The 13,811-nt window shown below is 45.3% G+C and overlaps 2 protein-coding genes across 2 annotated transcripts in view; both read right to left on the bottom strand.

Moving 5' to 3' along the window:
- Positions 1-13,811, bottom strand: part of TSPEAR (thrombospondin type laminin G domain and EAR repeats) — a 176,218-nt gene that overhangs the window by 29,969 nt on the left and 132,438 nt on the right. The window lies entirely within an intron of this gene.
- LOC131392936 (keratin-associated protein 10-4-like) lies at positions 144-10,965 on the bottom strand. Its single transcript, XM_058523254.1, has 2 exons — positions 10,202-10,965; positions 144-801 (listed from the first exon to the last, which is right to left on the bottom strand). The coding sequence occupies exons 1-2, from the start codon at positions 10,825-10,827 to the stop codon at positions 144-146; spliced, it is 1,284 nt and encodes a 427-aa protein (XP_058379237.1). The 5' UTR covers positions 10,828-10,965.

Consider the following 13,811-nt stretch of genomic DNA (forward strand, 5'->3'; position numbering starts at 1 on the left):
CCTGGGAGGCAGAGGTCAGGTCAGGACAGTGGACACATAGGGGGGCCCCGTCCTGGGTGGGGGCAGCCACCTAACAGGTCAGGACTGGACTGAGGGGGCCACAGTCATGGAGGAGCCTGGCTGGACCTGGGGGCAGTGCCTGGTCAGCAGCAGGACTTGTGGGCCGAGACGGGGCCACAGCAGGCGGCGAGGGAGCACACGGGGCGGCAGAGCAGGGACTCGCAAGAGGCCAGGCGGGAGCAGCTGGGCTGGCAGGAGGCGGGGGCACAGCAGGAGGAGACGGGCACGCAGCAGGCGGGCCTGCACACAGGGCGGCAGATGAGGGACACGCAGGAGGAGGGTCTGCAGCAGGATGAGGGGCAGGGGGTGTGCTGGTAGCACGAGGGGGCTGGGCAGGGGGCGGCCCCAGAGCAGACGGGTGTGCAGGAGACGGGCACACAGCAGTCCTGCTGGCAGGGGGAGGAGGTGCAGCAAGAGGGCTGGCAGCTAGACTGCTGGCAGCATGAGGGGTCTGAACAGGGAGAGGCCCCAGAGCAGACGGGCACACAGCTTGCAGGCTTGCAGCAGATGGGTGTGCAGGAGACAGGTGTGCAGGAGACAGGTGTGGAGCAGATGGGTGTGCAGCAGACGGGCACACAGCAGGACTGCTGGCAGGGGGAGGAGGTGCAGCAGGAGGGCTGACAGCTAGACTGTTGGCAGCAGGAGGGTGTGCAGGAGCTGGTGCAGGCTGACTGGCAGGGGCTGCACACACAGCTGGCTGGGGTGCAGAGGAGGGTCAGGCAGGGGGCCGGGGCGCAGCAGCTGGGGGCGCAGCAGGGGAGCTCGCAGCAGCTCTCTGGGCAGTCGTCCACCTGCCAGGAGGACCCAAGGCAGGAGTCCCAGGACCCGGGCTGGCAGACCCGGCTGCCGTAGCTCAGGTCGCTGGAGCAGACGGACAGGGTGGAGGCGGCCATGGTGGGGCTGTGGGGCTGGAGGAGGGTGTGAGTGTGAGTGTGTGAGTGTGTGAGTGTGTGCAGTGCCCGGGGTTGTAGGCTTTTATACCCCTCCAGGGTGTGTGTTGCCCCATCAGGAGGCTCAGTGAGCCTTCTCCTTCCTTGTTGGTGTTTGAGCTGAGTCCTGGGAGCCCTTATTACTCTGGTTTATTTACATAAAAGTGTTTGCTGCTTGTAAAATGCCTGTCATTGTTGAGGACATGGTTGACCCCCTGACCTGTGTTTGGTTCTCCAAGCAAACACCACAGGAAAAATCTAGAGTCTGGAGCCCTGCCAGCGGGTGTCTGCCCTGCTCACTCGCTCGCTCGCTCGCCCTCCAGGTGTTCTCTGTCACGCTGCAGGTGAGGAGGAGTGAGTCCCAGAGTCTCAGTGGCTGAGAACGTGGAGCTGGAAGCAAGACAGTGCAGATCATCAGGGTAGGACAGCCCCCCAAACAGAAGGGCTGGGCACAAGGACAGACCAGCCCAAGAGGAAGTGGGAAGATAGACAAAGAAGTGTATCAAACACAGTAAGAGATGGAATACAGGAAGGAGACTTCAGAGAAGCAGATGATACTTCTAGAAGGTCCAACGTTCACCAAATAGGATTTCCAGAAAGAGAGAGCAGTAAAAGGGAGAAACAGAACATTTTCCGGAGCAGAAGGGAAAGATGGGACTTCAGATGGAATTTGACCCAATATGGGACAAAATGAATGGAAAATGGTGCGTGTCTACACGCACTGGTGAAGTGTCTGACTCCAAACAGGAAGATACATCCTGAAAGCTTCCAGAGAGATCAGCATCTTACTTCAACTCAGCAAATCAAGATGCCTGAAGACGACGGAACCAAATCTTCAAAGTCTGAGGGAAAACGACTTGGATTATATAACTGCACTAGGTCATCTGGTGTACGGATATTGAAGTATTTCCGATAATACAGCTATTCTGAAAAAGTGCCACTCATACACTATCCATGAAAGCATCTCAAGAGTACATGGTCCAGCCAAACAAAACACAAACCCAAAGGAAGTGGAATACAAAAAATAATAAAGAAAAAAAAAAACCCCAAAAAACTAGCACAAAGCAGGTTAAGGGTGTTAGCTTCTTCGGGGAAAAGAAATGCATCTGCTTGACCTCACAGAACCAAGGAACTGTGAATCCTCCTCCTTCGTCTTCATTTAATTCACTCCTTGTGCTGTGTAGCTCTGAGTTCTGTGTGTACGTACCACCCCAGCACCACGCAGAATTCCTCCCCCTCTAAATTTCCCTTGTGTTGCTCCACTGTAGTCAACTCCTCCCTCATCCCAAACTGCTGGCAACCACTGATTCTGAGTCACTATGTTGTGTCTCTTCTAGAATGTCATATAAATCCATCATATAGTACGTAGCCTTCTGGGTCTGACTTCTTTCATTTAGCGAAATGCACTTGAGATTCATCTGTGTGGTCGTGTACATCAATAGTTCATTCCCTTTTCTTGCCGAGTAGTGCTCCACTGAATGGATGCACCACAGTTTGTTTATTCAGTCAACGACTGAAGGACATTTTCATCATTTCCTGTTTTTGATGATTAAGAACAAAGCTGCTATAACATTGTGTGCAGATTTTTGCATGATAACGACTTTCATTTCCCTAGGGTAAAACACCTAGGGGTGGAATTGCTGGGTCACGTGGTAGGTGTATGTTTAACTTTACAAGAAACTGCCAAACTACTTTCCAAAGTGGCTGTGCCTCTTAATATTGTGAGAATTTTTTTATATTTTAGCCGTTCTAATAAGTGTGCAGTGATATCTTATTGTACTTTAATTTGCATTGCCCTGATGACTAGTGATGTGCTGAAATTTTTTAATGTGCTTATTTGTCAAACTGTCTTCCAAAGTGGTTGTACTCTTTTACATTTCCACCGACACTGCAGGAGAGTTCCAATTCCTCCACGTCCTTGCTGACACTTGGCAGTATTTCTTCAAATCTTTAGGCCCCTTCCTTCGTTAGGTTTTCTTAATATTGAATTTTGAGAGTTCTTTATGTATTTTGGATGTAAGCAATTTGGTCAGATGTGTGATTTGCAAATATTTTCTACTACTCTGTGGTTCATCTGTCTTTTCATTCTCTTGACAGTGTCTTTTGAAGAGCAAAAGAGTTTAATGTTGATAAAGTCCAGGTTATCACTTTTTTTCTTTCTTAGATCACGCTCTTGGTGTTGAATCCAAGAACTCTCTGCCTAATACAAGGTCACAAAGATTTTCTTCTAAAAGTTTAAAACTTTTACATTTAGGTCTATGATCAGTTTTGATTAAATTTTTACATTAAGTGCAAGGTATGGGCCAAAGTTCATGTTTTTTTGTAGATAGACATCCAATTCTTCCAAATATGCTTCTGTTTCATTAACTTGCCTTTGCACTTTTGTCCAAAATCAGATGAGTCTATCTATGTGAGTCTATCTCTCTATTCTGTTCTGTTGATCTGCATACCTCTCCTTTTGTCAACATTGTGTTGTCTTGATTACTACAGCTTTATAGAAAATCTTGAAGTCAGATAGTGTGAGTCCTCCAACTTTGTTCTTCATTTCAAATTATTTTGTCTATTTGAGCATCTTTTCCTTTCCAAATAATTACAGAATCAACTTGTCAATATCAACAAAAAAATCTTTCTGGGATTTTGGTTGGGACTGCCTTGATCTAGCTGGAGGTAACTGACATCACAACAATACTTCAACCTGTGAACATGGTCTTGTTCTCCATTTATTTCTGTCTTCTGTGATTTCTTTCATCAGTGTTTTCATTATGTACATTTTCTGTTAGATTTATACTTAAGTTTTCATTTTTTATTCTGTTGCAAATCATACTTTTAAACAAAATTTTTGAATTCCAATTGTTTACTGCTATTATATAGAAATATAATTAATTTTTATTATTTTAAGCTTGCATTCTTCAACCTTACTGAATTCTCTTATATTTCTGGGAGTTTTTTTTTTTAATAGATTCTTGAGGGTTTTCTATATGGACGATCATGTCTTCTGTGAATAGACACAATTTTATTGCTTCATTTCCAATATGTATGCCTTTTATTTCCTTTGCCTGCCTTCTTGCACTGGGTGGACCTTCAGTACGATCTGATTCAGAGGACATCTGTGTCTTGTTCCCGGTCTTAGGGGAAAAGCATTCAGTCTTTTACAATTGAGTATGGTGTTGGCTGTAAGTTTTTCATAAATGTCTTTTACCAGATTTAGGATTTTTTAATTTATTCCTCATTCACTGTAAGCTTTTTTAAAAATTAAAGAGGAAGTAACACTCCCTAACTGATTCTGCGAGGCCAGCATTACCCTGAGACCAAAGCCAGATGAAGACACTACAAGAAAAGAAAACTGAGGACAAATATCCCTTATGAACATTGATGCAAAAAATCCCCAGCAAAATACTAGCAAACTGAATTAAGCAGTATATTAAAAGGATTATATACTATGACCAAGAGAGATCTATTCCTGGAATGCAAGGATAGTTCTACATATGAAAATCAATCAATGTAATGCTTCACATTAACAGAATGGAGGAAAAAAATACATAATCATTTCAATTGATGCGGAAAAAGCATTTGACAAAATTCAACACCCTTTCATGATAAAAACACCCAAGAAACTAGAAATAGAGGGAAACTACCTCAACAGAATAAAAAATATATATGAAAAACCCACAGCAAACATCATGTTCAATGTTGAAAGACTGAAAGCTTTTCCTCTAAGATCAGGAACAAGGCAAGGAAGCCCACTTTTGTCACTTCTATTCACCCCAGTACTGGAAGGTCTAGGATTGCAGTTAGGCAATAAAAGAAATAAAAGGCATCTAAATTGGAAATGAAGAAGGAAAATCATCTCTGTTCGCAGATGCTATGATATTATATGTAGAAAATCCTAAAGATTCAACAAAAAATACCTGTTAGAACTAATAAATGAATTCAGCAAAATAGCAGGATACAAAGTCAACGCACATAAAAAATCAGATGTATTTCTGCATGCTAACAGTGAACAACCCAAAAAAGAAATTACAAAAACAATTTCATTTACAATAGCATCAAAGAGAATAAAATAGTTAGGAATTAAGTTAACCAAGGAGGTGAAAGACCTATACAATGAAGACTATAAAACATTGCTGAAAGAAATTAAAGAAGAGATGAATAAATGGAAAGACATCCCATGTTCATAGATTGGAAGACTTAATATCATTAAGATGTCAATACTATCAAAAGTGATCTATAGATTGAATGCAATCACTATCAAAATCTCAATGACATTTTTTGCAGAAATATGAAAACCCATCCTAAAATTCATATGGAATCTTAAAGGACCCTGAATAGCCAAAATGATCCTGAAAAAGAACAAAGCTGGAGGGCTCACAATTCCTGATTTCAGAACTTACTACAAAGCTACAGTAATCAAAACAGGGGGGTACTGGCATAAAGACAGACATATGGACCAATGGAATAGAATAGGGAGTCCAGAAATAAACCCTCACACATTAGGTCAAATCATTTTTGACAAGGGCACCAAGTCCATTCAATGGAGAAAAGATAGTCTTTTCAACAAATGGTGCTGGGAAAACTGGATCTCCACATACAAAAGAATGAAGTTGGACCCTTACCTAACACTGTATACAAAAATTAACTCAAAGTGGATCCGTGACCTAAATGTAAGACCTAAAACTATAAAAGTCTTAGTAGAAAACATAGGACAAAACCTCCATGCATTGGATTTGGCAATGATTTCCTGGATATGACACCAAAGGCACAGACAACATAAGAAAAATACACAAATTGAACTTCATGGAAATTTTAAATATTTTTGCATGAAAAGACAATATCAACAGAAAAAAAAGATAACCCAAAGAAATAGGAGAAAACATTTGAAAATCATGTGTCTGATAAGGGATTAATATCCAGAATACAGAGAGAACTCCTAAAACTCAATAACAAAAAGAAACTGCTTCGGGGCCAGCCCGGTGGCGCAAGCAGTTAAATGCGCGCGCTCGGCTGCGGCGGCCCGGGGTTCGCCGGTTCGGATCCCGGGCACGCACCGACGCACCGCTTGTCAGGCCATGCTGTGGTGGTGTCCCACATAAAGTGGAGGAAGATGGGCACGGATGTTAGCCCAGGGCCAGTCTTCCTCAGCAAAAAGAGGAGGATTGGCAGATGTTAGCTCAGGGCAGATCTTCCTCGCAAAAAAAAAAAAAAAAAAAAAAAAACTGCTTCAAAAATGGGCAAAGGACTTGAATAGACATTTTTCCAACGAAGACATACAAATAGCCAATAAACACATGAAAAGATGCTCAACATCACTAATCATTAGAGAAATGCATATCAAAACTACAATAAGATACCACCTTACATCTATTAGGATGACTACTATATATAAAAAACAAACAGAAAATGACAAGTGTTGGTGAGAATGTGGAGAAATTGGAACACTTGTGCACTCTTGGTGGGAACAGTAAATGGTATGACTACTGTGGAAATCAGTATTATGGCTCCTCAAAAAATTAAGAGTAGAATTACCATATAATCCAGTAATTCTACTGGGTATATGCTCAAAAGAATTGAAAGCAGGGTCTCGAATAGATATTTGTAAACCCACATTCATAGCAGTGTTACTAACGATAGCTAAAACGTGTAATAAACCTAAGTGTCCATCCATGGATGAATGGATAAGAAAAATGTGGTATATACATACATTGGAATATTATTCAGCCTTAAAAAGGAAGCAAGTCTGACATCAACATGGATGAACCATGAGGATACTGTGGTAATTGAACTAAGCCAGTCACAGAGAGACAAATACCATATAATTCCACTTAGATGAGGTACTTTAGAGACAGAAAGTAGAATGGTGTTTCTCAGGGCCTGGGGAAGGGAAGAATGGGGAGTTATTGTTTAATGTTTACAGAGTTTCAGTTTTGAAAGTTGAAAAGAGATCTGAATATGGATGGGTGGTGATGGTTGCACAACATTATGAATGTACTTAATACCACTGAACTGTATACTTAAAAATGGTTGATAGTAAATTTCATGTTATGTGTATTTTACCTCAATAAAAAAATTAGAAAAAAAAAGAAATAGGCCTTCAAGCCATGAAAAGACATGGGAGAACCTTAAATGCACATTTCTAAGTGAAAGAAGCCAATCTGAAAAGTCTCCATAATGTCTGATTGCAACTATGTGACATTCTAGAAAAGAGAAAACTATGGAGACAGTAGAAAGATCAATGGTTGCCGGGGGGGGGGGGGGGGGGGGGGGGGGGGAAGGAGGGATGAATAGGTGGTGCACAGGGGATTTTTAGGGCAGGGAATCTATTCTGTATGATCTATAATAGTCCATATTTATCATTATACATTTATCAAAACTCACAGAACGTACACTGAGAGTGAACCCTAATGTAAACTATGAACTTCGGATGATATTGACGTGTCAATGAACCAATGTTACAAATAAACCACTTTTGTAACAAATGTATCAACATCTCAAGATGTTGATAGTGGGAGAGGCTGTGCAGGTGTGAGAGTGGGGGTATTATGGGAACTCTGTGTACTTGCCAATCAATTTTGCTGTGAACTTAAAACTTGCCTAAAAAAAAAGTCTATTAAATTGATATAGAAAAATTAAGTTTGTCTGTTTTTTCTTGAGTGAGTTTTGGTAGTTTGTGTCTTCAAGGAATGAGTCCATTTCATCTTAATTGTCCAATTTTTAGGAAGAGAATTGTTTGTTATACTCCCTTTTAATCCTTTTAATATCTATGGGGTCTGTATTAATTCGTCCTCTTCCATTCCTGATATTGGTAATTTGTGTCTTCTTTATGTTTTTCTTACTCAATCTAGCTAGAGTTTATCAAATTTGTTTATCATGTCAAAACACAAGTTTTGGTTTCATTGATTATCGCTATTGTTTTACTGTTTTCAATTTCATTGATTTTTGCTTTAATCTTTATCATTTCAAAATTTATGCCTGCTTGGAGTTTAATTTACTCTTATTTTTCCATTTTTAATTTTAACCTCTTTTTTTCTTTATATTTAAAGTGTACTTCTTGTAGGCAGCATAGCTGGGGTTTGCCATTTTGTCCAATCTGACAGTCTCTTTTCTGTTCATTCTCTCTTTTCTTCTTTGGGGACTCCAATTACACATGCATTCGGTCACTTGAAATTGTCTTACAGCTCACTAATGCTCTGTCTGTTTCTTTTTCTTCTCTGTGTTTCATTTAGATGATTTCCATTTCTCTACCTTCAAGTTCACTTGTCTTTTCTTCTGCAGTGTCTATTTTGCTGCTAATCTCATTTAGTGTAATTTTCACCTCAGACATTGTAGTCTTCCTCTCTAGATGTTCTATTTGTATCTTTTTTAGGTCTTCCATGTCTTTCCTTAATATGCTTGGTTAATCTTTTCTCTAACTTCTTGGACAGATGGAACATAGTCATAAGTCTTACTAATTCTATCGTCTGTGACATTTCTGGCTTGGTTTTGATGGATTGATTTTATCCTCATTGCGGGTTATATTTTCCTGCCTCTTTGCATGCCTGGTGATTTCTGAATGGATGTCTGACATTATGAATTTTACCTTGTTGAGTGCTGGATATTTTGTATTCCTATGAAGATTCTTGACCTTTGTTCTGGGGTGTAGTAAGTTCCTTGGAAATGGCTCATTCTTTGAGGCTTACATGTAAGCTTTCTCAGGTAGCACTAGACCAGTGGTAATGCTGGGGCTAGTTTTACCCCACAACTGAGGCAATACCCTTCTGAGTAGTCTACCTGGTGTCCTGAGAATTATGCGCATTTTCCAACTGGCAGGTGGGGCAGGCACTAGTTCAGTCTTGGTTTGATCCCTGGGGATCGGTCCATCTAATTTTATTGGTTTGTGCCAGTCTCAGTATCACATGTGTTTGCTGATGATTATTCAACTGACCCTGGACGGAGACCCTCTGTGGAACTGGGGAGTACTCAGTGCAGCTCTCTTCTCTCTGGCACTCTGACGCCAAACATGAGCTGCCTGGGTCTCCCCCAATGCCCAAGGCCATCTCTGAAACCCAGGGGTACGTGGAGCTCCATGTGGGTTCACTCTTTCTGTACTGGGGCCTGGAAATATTCTCTAGGTGGTAAGGTGGGCCAGATGTGAGAGCCACTTTGCTGTTTCTCTCTCTCTGCTGTGCCTGTTCTCTGTTCCTCAAGTCTAGTACCTGAACACCATTGTTTCATGATTTTGTCAATTTTGGGGAGTGGCCCAGGTGGGAAGGTCATCCAGTCCCTCTTACCACATCTCAGTTAAAGCAGCTCTTCTCTCCCTCCGTCACATTTCTGATAAAAGTCTAGACCTGTGGATGGACCATGAGGGTGACCCCGGGCCCTGTAGAGTCTGTGCTGCATGGAGCCCCCAGGCTGGCTTCCTGACAGGTAACCCTGGGGGTCTGGTTTGCCCAGATGGGAAAGTGGGTGGACATGGTCAGGGGAGCTGAGAACCCCCAGACCACGTCTGCAGGTGACCAGACTTGAGGAAGCAGTGGGCACAGGCCTGAGCAGGCACTGACTTTCCTGGGCAAGGGCGTGTGTCCCACCCGCTACCCTGCCCAGAGGAGGGAGGCCACTGCCCTTTGGGGTTCCTCAGTCATTCATTTCTACAAATATTCGTGGCTGGAGGAGATCAATGTCTGGTCAAAACCGTGTCCCTCCCCACCCACCCCAAGTGTCAGATGAAGGAAGCAGATCAGGTGATGAAGGGAGTTTATTGGGGAGCCCAATGAGGTGCTGACAGCTGGGAGTCAACAAGTGACCCGAGCAGAGAAACTGGGGGAGGACAGGTGACCCAGAGGCAGGTGGGGGTGCCTCCTGGAGGCAGGAACTGGGGCAGAACCCCCAGGTTGGGGGTTCCCGGGAGGCAGAGGTCAAGTGGACACATGGGGAGACCTCGTCCTGGGTGAGTGCAGCCACCTAATAGGTCAGGACTGGACTGAGAAGGGGCTGGGAGGACCATAGTCACAGGGGGGACCGGGAGCCCGGCTGGCCCCAGGGGCAGTGCCTGGTCAGCAGCAGGACTTCTCGGCAGAGGCGGGGCCACAGCAGGCTGCGCGGGAGCACACTGGGTGGCAGAGCAGGGACACACAGGAGGCCGGGCGGCAGCAGCTGGGCTGGCAGGAGGCGGGGCACAGCAGGAGGAGACGGGCACGCAGCAGGCGGGGCTGCACACGGGGCGGCAGATGAGGGACATGCAGGAGGAGGGTCTGCAGCAGGATGAGGGGCAGGGGGTGGGCTGGCAGCACGAGGGGGCTGGGCAGGGGGCGGCCCCAGAGCAGATGGGTGTGCAGGAGACGGGCACACAGCAGGACGGCTGGCAGGGGGAGGAGGTGCAGCAGGAGGGCTGGCAGCTAGACTGCTGGCAGCATGAGGGGGCTGGGCAGGGGGAGGCCCTGGAGCAGGTGGGCACACAGCACACAGGCTTGCAGCAGACAGGTGTGCAGGAGACGGGTGTGCAGGAGACAGGTGTGTAGGAGACAGGTGTGCAGGAGACGGGCACACAGCAGGATGGCTGGCAGGGGGAGGAGGTGCAGCAGGAGGGCTGGCAGCTAGACTGCTGGCAGCAGGAGGGCGTGCAGGAGCTGGTGCAGGCTGACTGGCAGGGGCTGCACACACAGCTGGCTGGGGTGCAGAGGAGGGTCAGGCAGGGGGCCGGGGCGCAGCAGCTGGGGGCGCAGCAGGGGGGCTCGCAGCAGCTCTCTGGGCAGTCGTCCACCTGCCAGGAGGAGCCTGGGCAGGAGTCCCAGGACCCGGGCTGGCAGACCCGGCTGCCGTAGCTCAGGTCGCTGGAGCAGACGGACAGGGTGGAGGCGGCCATGGTGGGGCGGTGGGGCTGGAGGAGGGTGTGAGTGTGAGTGTGTGAGTGAGTGTGTGTGCGGTGCCCGGGGCTCTGGGCTTTTATACCCCTCCCTGGCTTGTGTTGTCCCCAGGATGCCCTCCCTTCCTTGTTGATGCTGAGAGCCAGCTGCCAGAGGCCCTCATTAGTGCTGGGTCATTTTCCACAATAGTTCTCACTCATTAAACCTGTGTGTATGTTGCAGGATGTGTTTTCCCACATCTCCTTTGTTTGGTCCAGAAAACTTATGGAAAATATGTGAGGCGAGTTTTTGCTGAGTTGGGGTTTAGAGGGGAGCACTTCTCCAAAGTGGTTAATTCTGGTTCCGTCTCTCCTGTGTTTGGAGTGCTTTCAATTATTTTACTACTTTGAGGTATTTTAAAATTTAGGTGTAAAATGACACTTGCACGTGTTATAAAATACAACTGGTGCAGAGGATTAGGTCATAGAGACGGGTCTAAGGCCACGTTTGCGGAGGGCATGGTGGGGGACCACAGGCAGCCACCACAGCCCTCCCCACACTCGTTGTGCGGGGCGAAAGCAGGTGGGAGAGACGCCCAATGCCATCGCAGCCCCAACATACGGCGCCCGAGAGGAACGTTAACGGACTGCGGATAAGGCGTGGATACATTGTGCAACTGCACAAACAGCATGCATGTCGTATCTGACAAAATTGAGGTGCCATGACATAGCCATGGGGGACTCAGGGCCGTTACCGTCCTCAGTCACTCAGTGTCCATCAAGATTTCACCCACACACACATGGCCTTCCAGCACGTGCCCGTGCACTCCTCCTCTATGGCCGGACAAACACCTCCTCTGGCCAGAATTTGCCTCACTCAAGGGTGATGCCCAGAAAGACTTCGTTCACTGAGGGGGAGAGAAAGACCGTCTCCTGAAGACCCCACCTGTGAGAAACGGACACGTGGATCCAGGGCAATGCCCAAGAAGAAAACTGAGGCAACAGTAGCTTTGCGTCATGGAATACAAGACAATATGGTCCCAGTGAACCCGGGACGCAAAGTCCTAATGGACTGCCCCTGGTGAAAACTTCAATTTCTTAGAAATGATCCTCAAATAGCTCTGAGGACACTGCTAGTGATGTTAGATGACGTTTTCTGAGTGCATGCTCTGTACCAGGTGGTGTTCTGAGCATTTCACATCTGTTAACTCACCTATGTTCACATCAACTCAGTGAGGAAGTTCCTGTGCACAGATGAGGGAGCCTGGGTGCAGAGACGTTAAGCAACCTCCTCAAGGTCACACAACCTAAAGTGGCAGCACTGGGACTGGAGGGCAGCCATGTGTATACAGGATCTGCGCTCTTAACCAGGACGTCCCCATTCCAAATACAGTGGTGGAGATGAAAGACGGCAAGTGCCAAGGAAATTTACATCAAGCAGCTGGATTAAAAATTCACAACAGAGGCAGGAAGGAGCAAAATTAACACCATGGAGAATCAGTTCAATGGTATTAAGGACGAACATTGCTAGTTCCTCCAAAACACAGAAGTAAAAGATGACACCCACAAACTCAATGAGAGAAAATATAGTAAACAGACGGTGTGTTTAGCTGACACCAAATATGACAACTCAGCGTGAACCACTCTGAGTTGAATGGACAAAGATGTGTGCATCTGGAGTGGAAAGAGTTCACAAATTTCAAGAGAATCAGGTCTCTAGAGCCCACCCTAGACATATCCGGGCAACTTTTTAAATGAAAAGAATTAAGAACAGTCCCATCGCCACGCAGGAAGAAATGGCGTGCTCTCTGGAAATGCACCAACGCCGGACTGACCCTGGACCCCTCCTCCAGCAAACAGAGAAAGACACAGAGCTTCTAGGGGAACGCCAGGCACTAAGGGTGAGCTTTTCTTTTTCAAATTATTACATCGTCCTCAAGTAAAGATAGCAATGTATTTTCACATAAGCAAGAGCTTGGAAAGTATTCCACTCATGTTTCCCTTCTGAAAAAAATACTGAAAGAAATATGACAAGTGACCAAGTTCAAGGACACAGAGGTTGGGCTGGTGTGGGTGCAAAGGAAGGGAGACACGGGCGGAAGTCTAAATATCCTGCGCCATGGGTTCTAAGTGCAAATGCAAATCTCCGACTTATTATAACCGACGTGTGGTGGAATAGGTCCTCTGTCACAACAGCGGTGAGGCCCTGATGCTTTATCCCGTGCTGTCAATGTGAGAGCACTAGCCACTTGTGACAACTGAGCACTTGAAAAGTAGCCAGTACCGCATGTTGAAATGATAGCATTTTGGATATATTGGGTTAAATAAAATGTTATTAAATTAATTTCACCTGTTCTTTTCCATTTTCAAATGTGGCTACTATAATAGTTACAGTTACATACGTGGCTTGCGCTGTTTCTGTTGGAGAGTGCTGCTTTGGATTATACAGTCGTGTGTCACAACAATAGGGACGTGTTCTGAGAAATGCGTCATTAGGCGATGTCGTCATGGTGCGAACATCATAGAGTGACTTACACAAACCTGGATGGTACAGCCTCCTACACACCTGAGCTCGATGGTACTGGTCTTATGGGACCACTGTCATATATGTGATCCACCATTGAGTGAAACGTTGTGATGCAGGGCCTGACTGTGCCAGAAAGACTGATGAGTGGGAGGGTGGGGGGTGGAGGTGTGGATGGATATGGAGGAAGGAAAATCAATTCTGTCTTTGATAGACGTTTCTCACATTGTATTGTTTCATTCTTGACTTTAATGATTAAAACATAAATATAAAGGAAAACAGATATTCATTAGTATAACTAAAAACAGAATACATATATTTCAAAATTTCATGGTAGATATTTTAAAGACTAAAAGCAGCAGAAACAAGAAGAAAACTTACAACGCAGAGAACTTCACCAACATGGCAGAATCCAGAGCCAAGTGGTCAAAGTAAATGTCATCTAATATTTCTCATTAGATGAAAAAAAGTCTCTCAGAAT

This window comes from Diceros bicornis, chromosome 27 (genome assembly GCF_020826845.1).
Source record: "Diceros bicornis minor isolate mBicDic1 chromosome 27, mDicBic1.mat.cur, whole genome shotgun sequence".
Lineage (NCBI taxonomy): Eukaryota > Metazoa > Chordata > Mammalia > Perissodactyla > Rhinocerotidae > Diceros > Diceros bicornis.

Bases quoted from the DNA above. Each gene is read 5' to 3' on its own strand.
- LOC131392936 (XM_058523254.1), bottom strand. From the start codon at position 10,827: ATGGCCGCCTCCACCCTGTCCGTCTGCTCCAGCGACCTGAGCTACGGC. The intron at 802-10,201 runs GTCCCTCATCTG...CTGCGCCCCCAG, and splicing joins TGCAGACCCTCCTCCTGCAT to CTGCTGCGCCCCGGCCCCCT.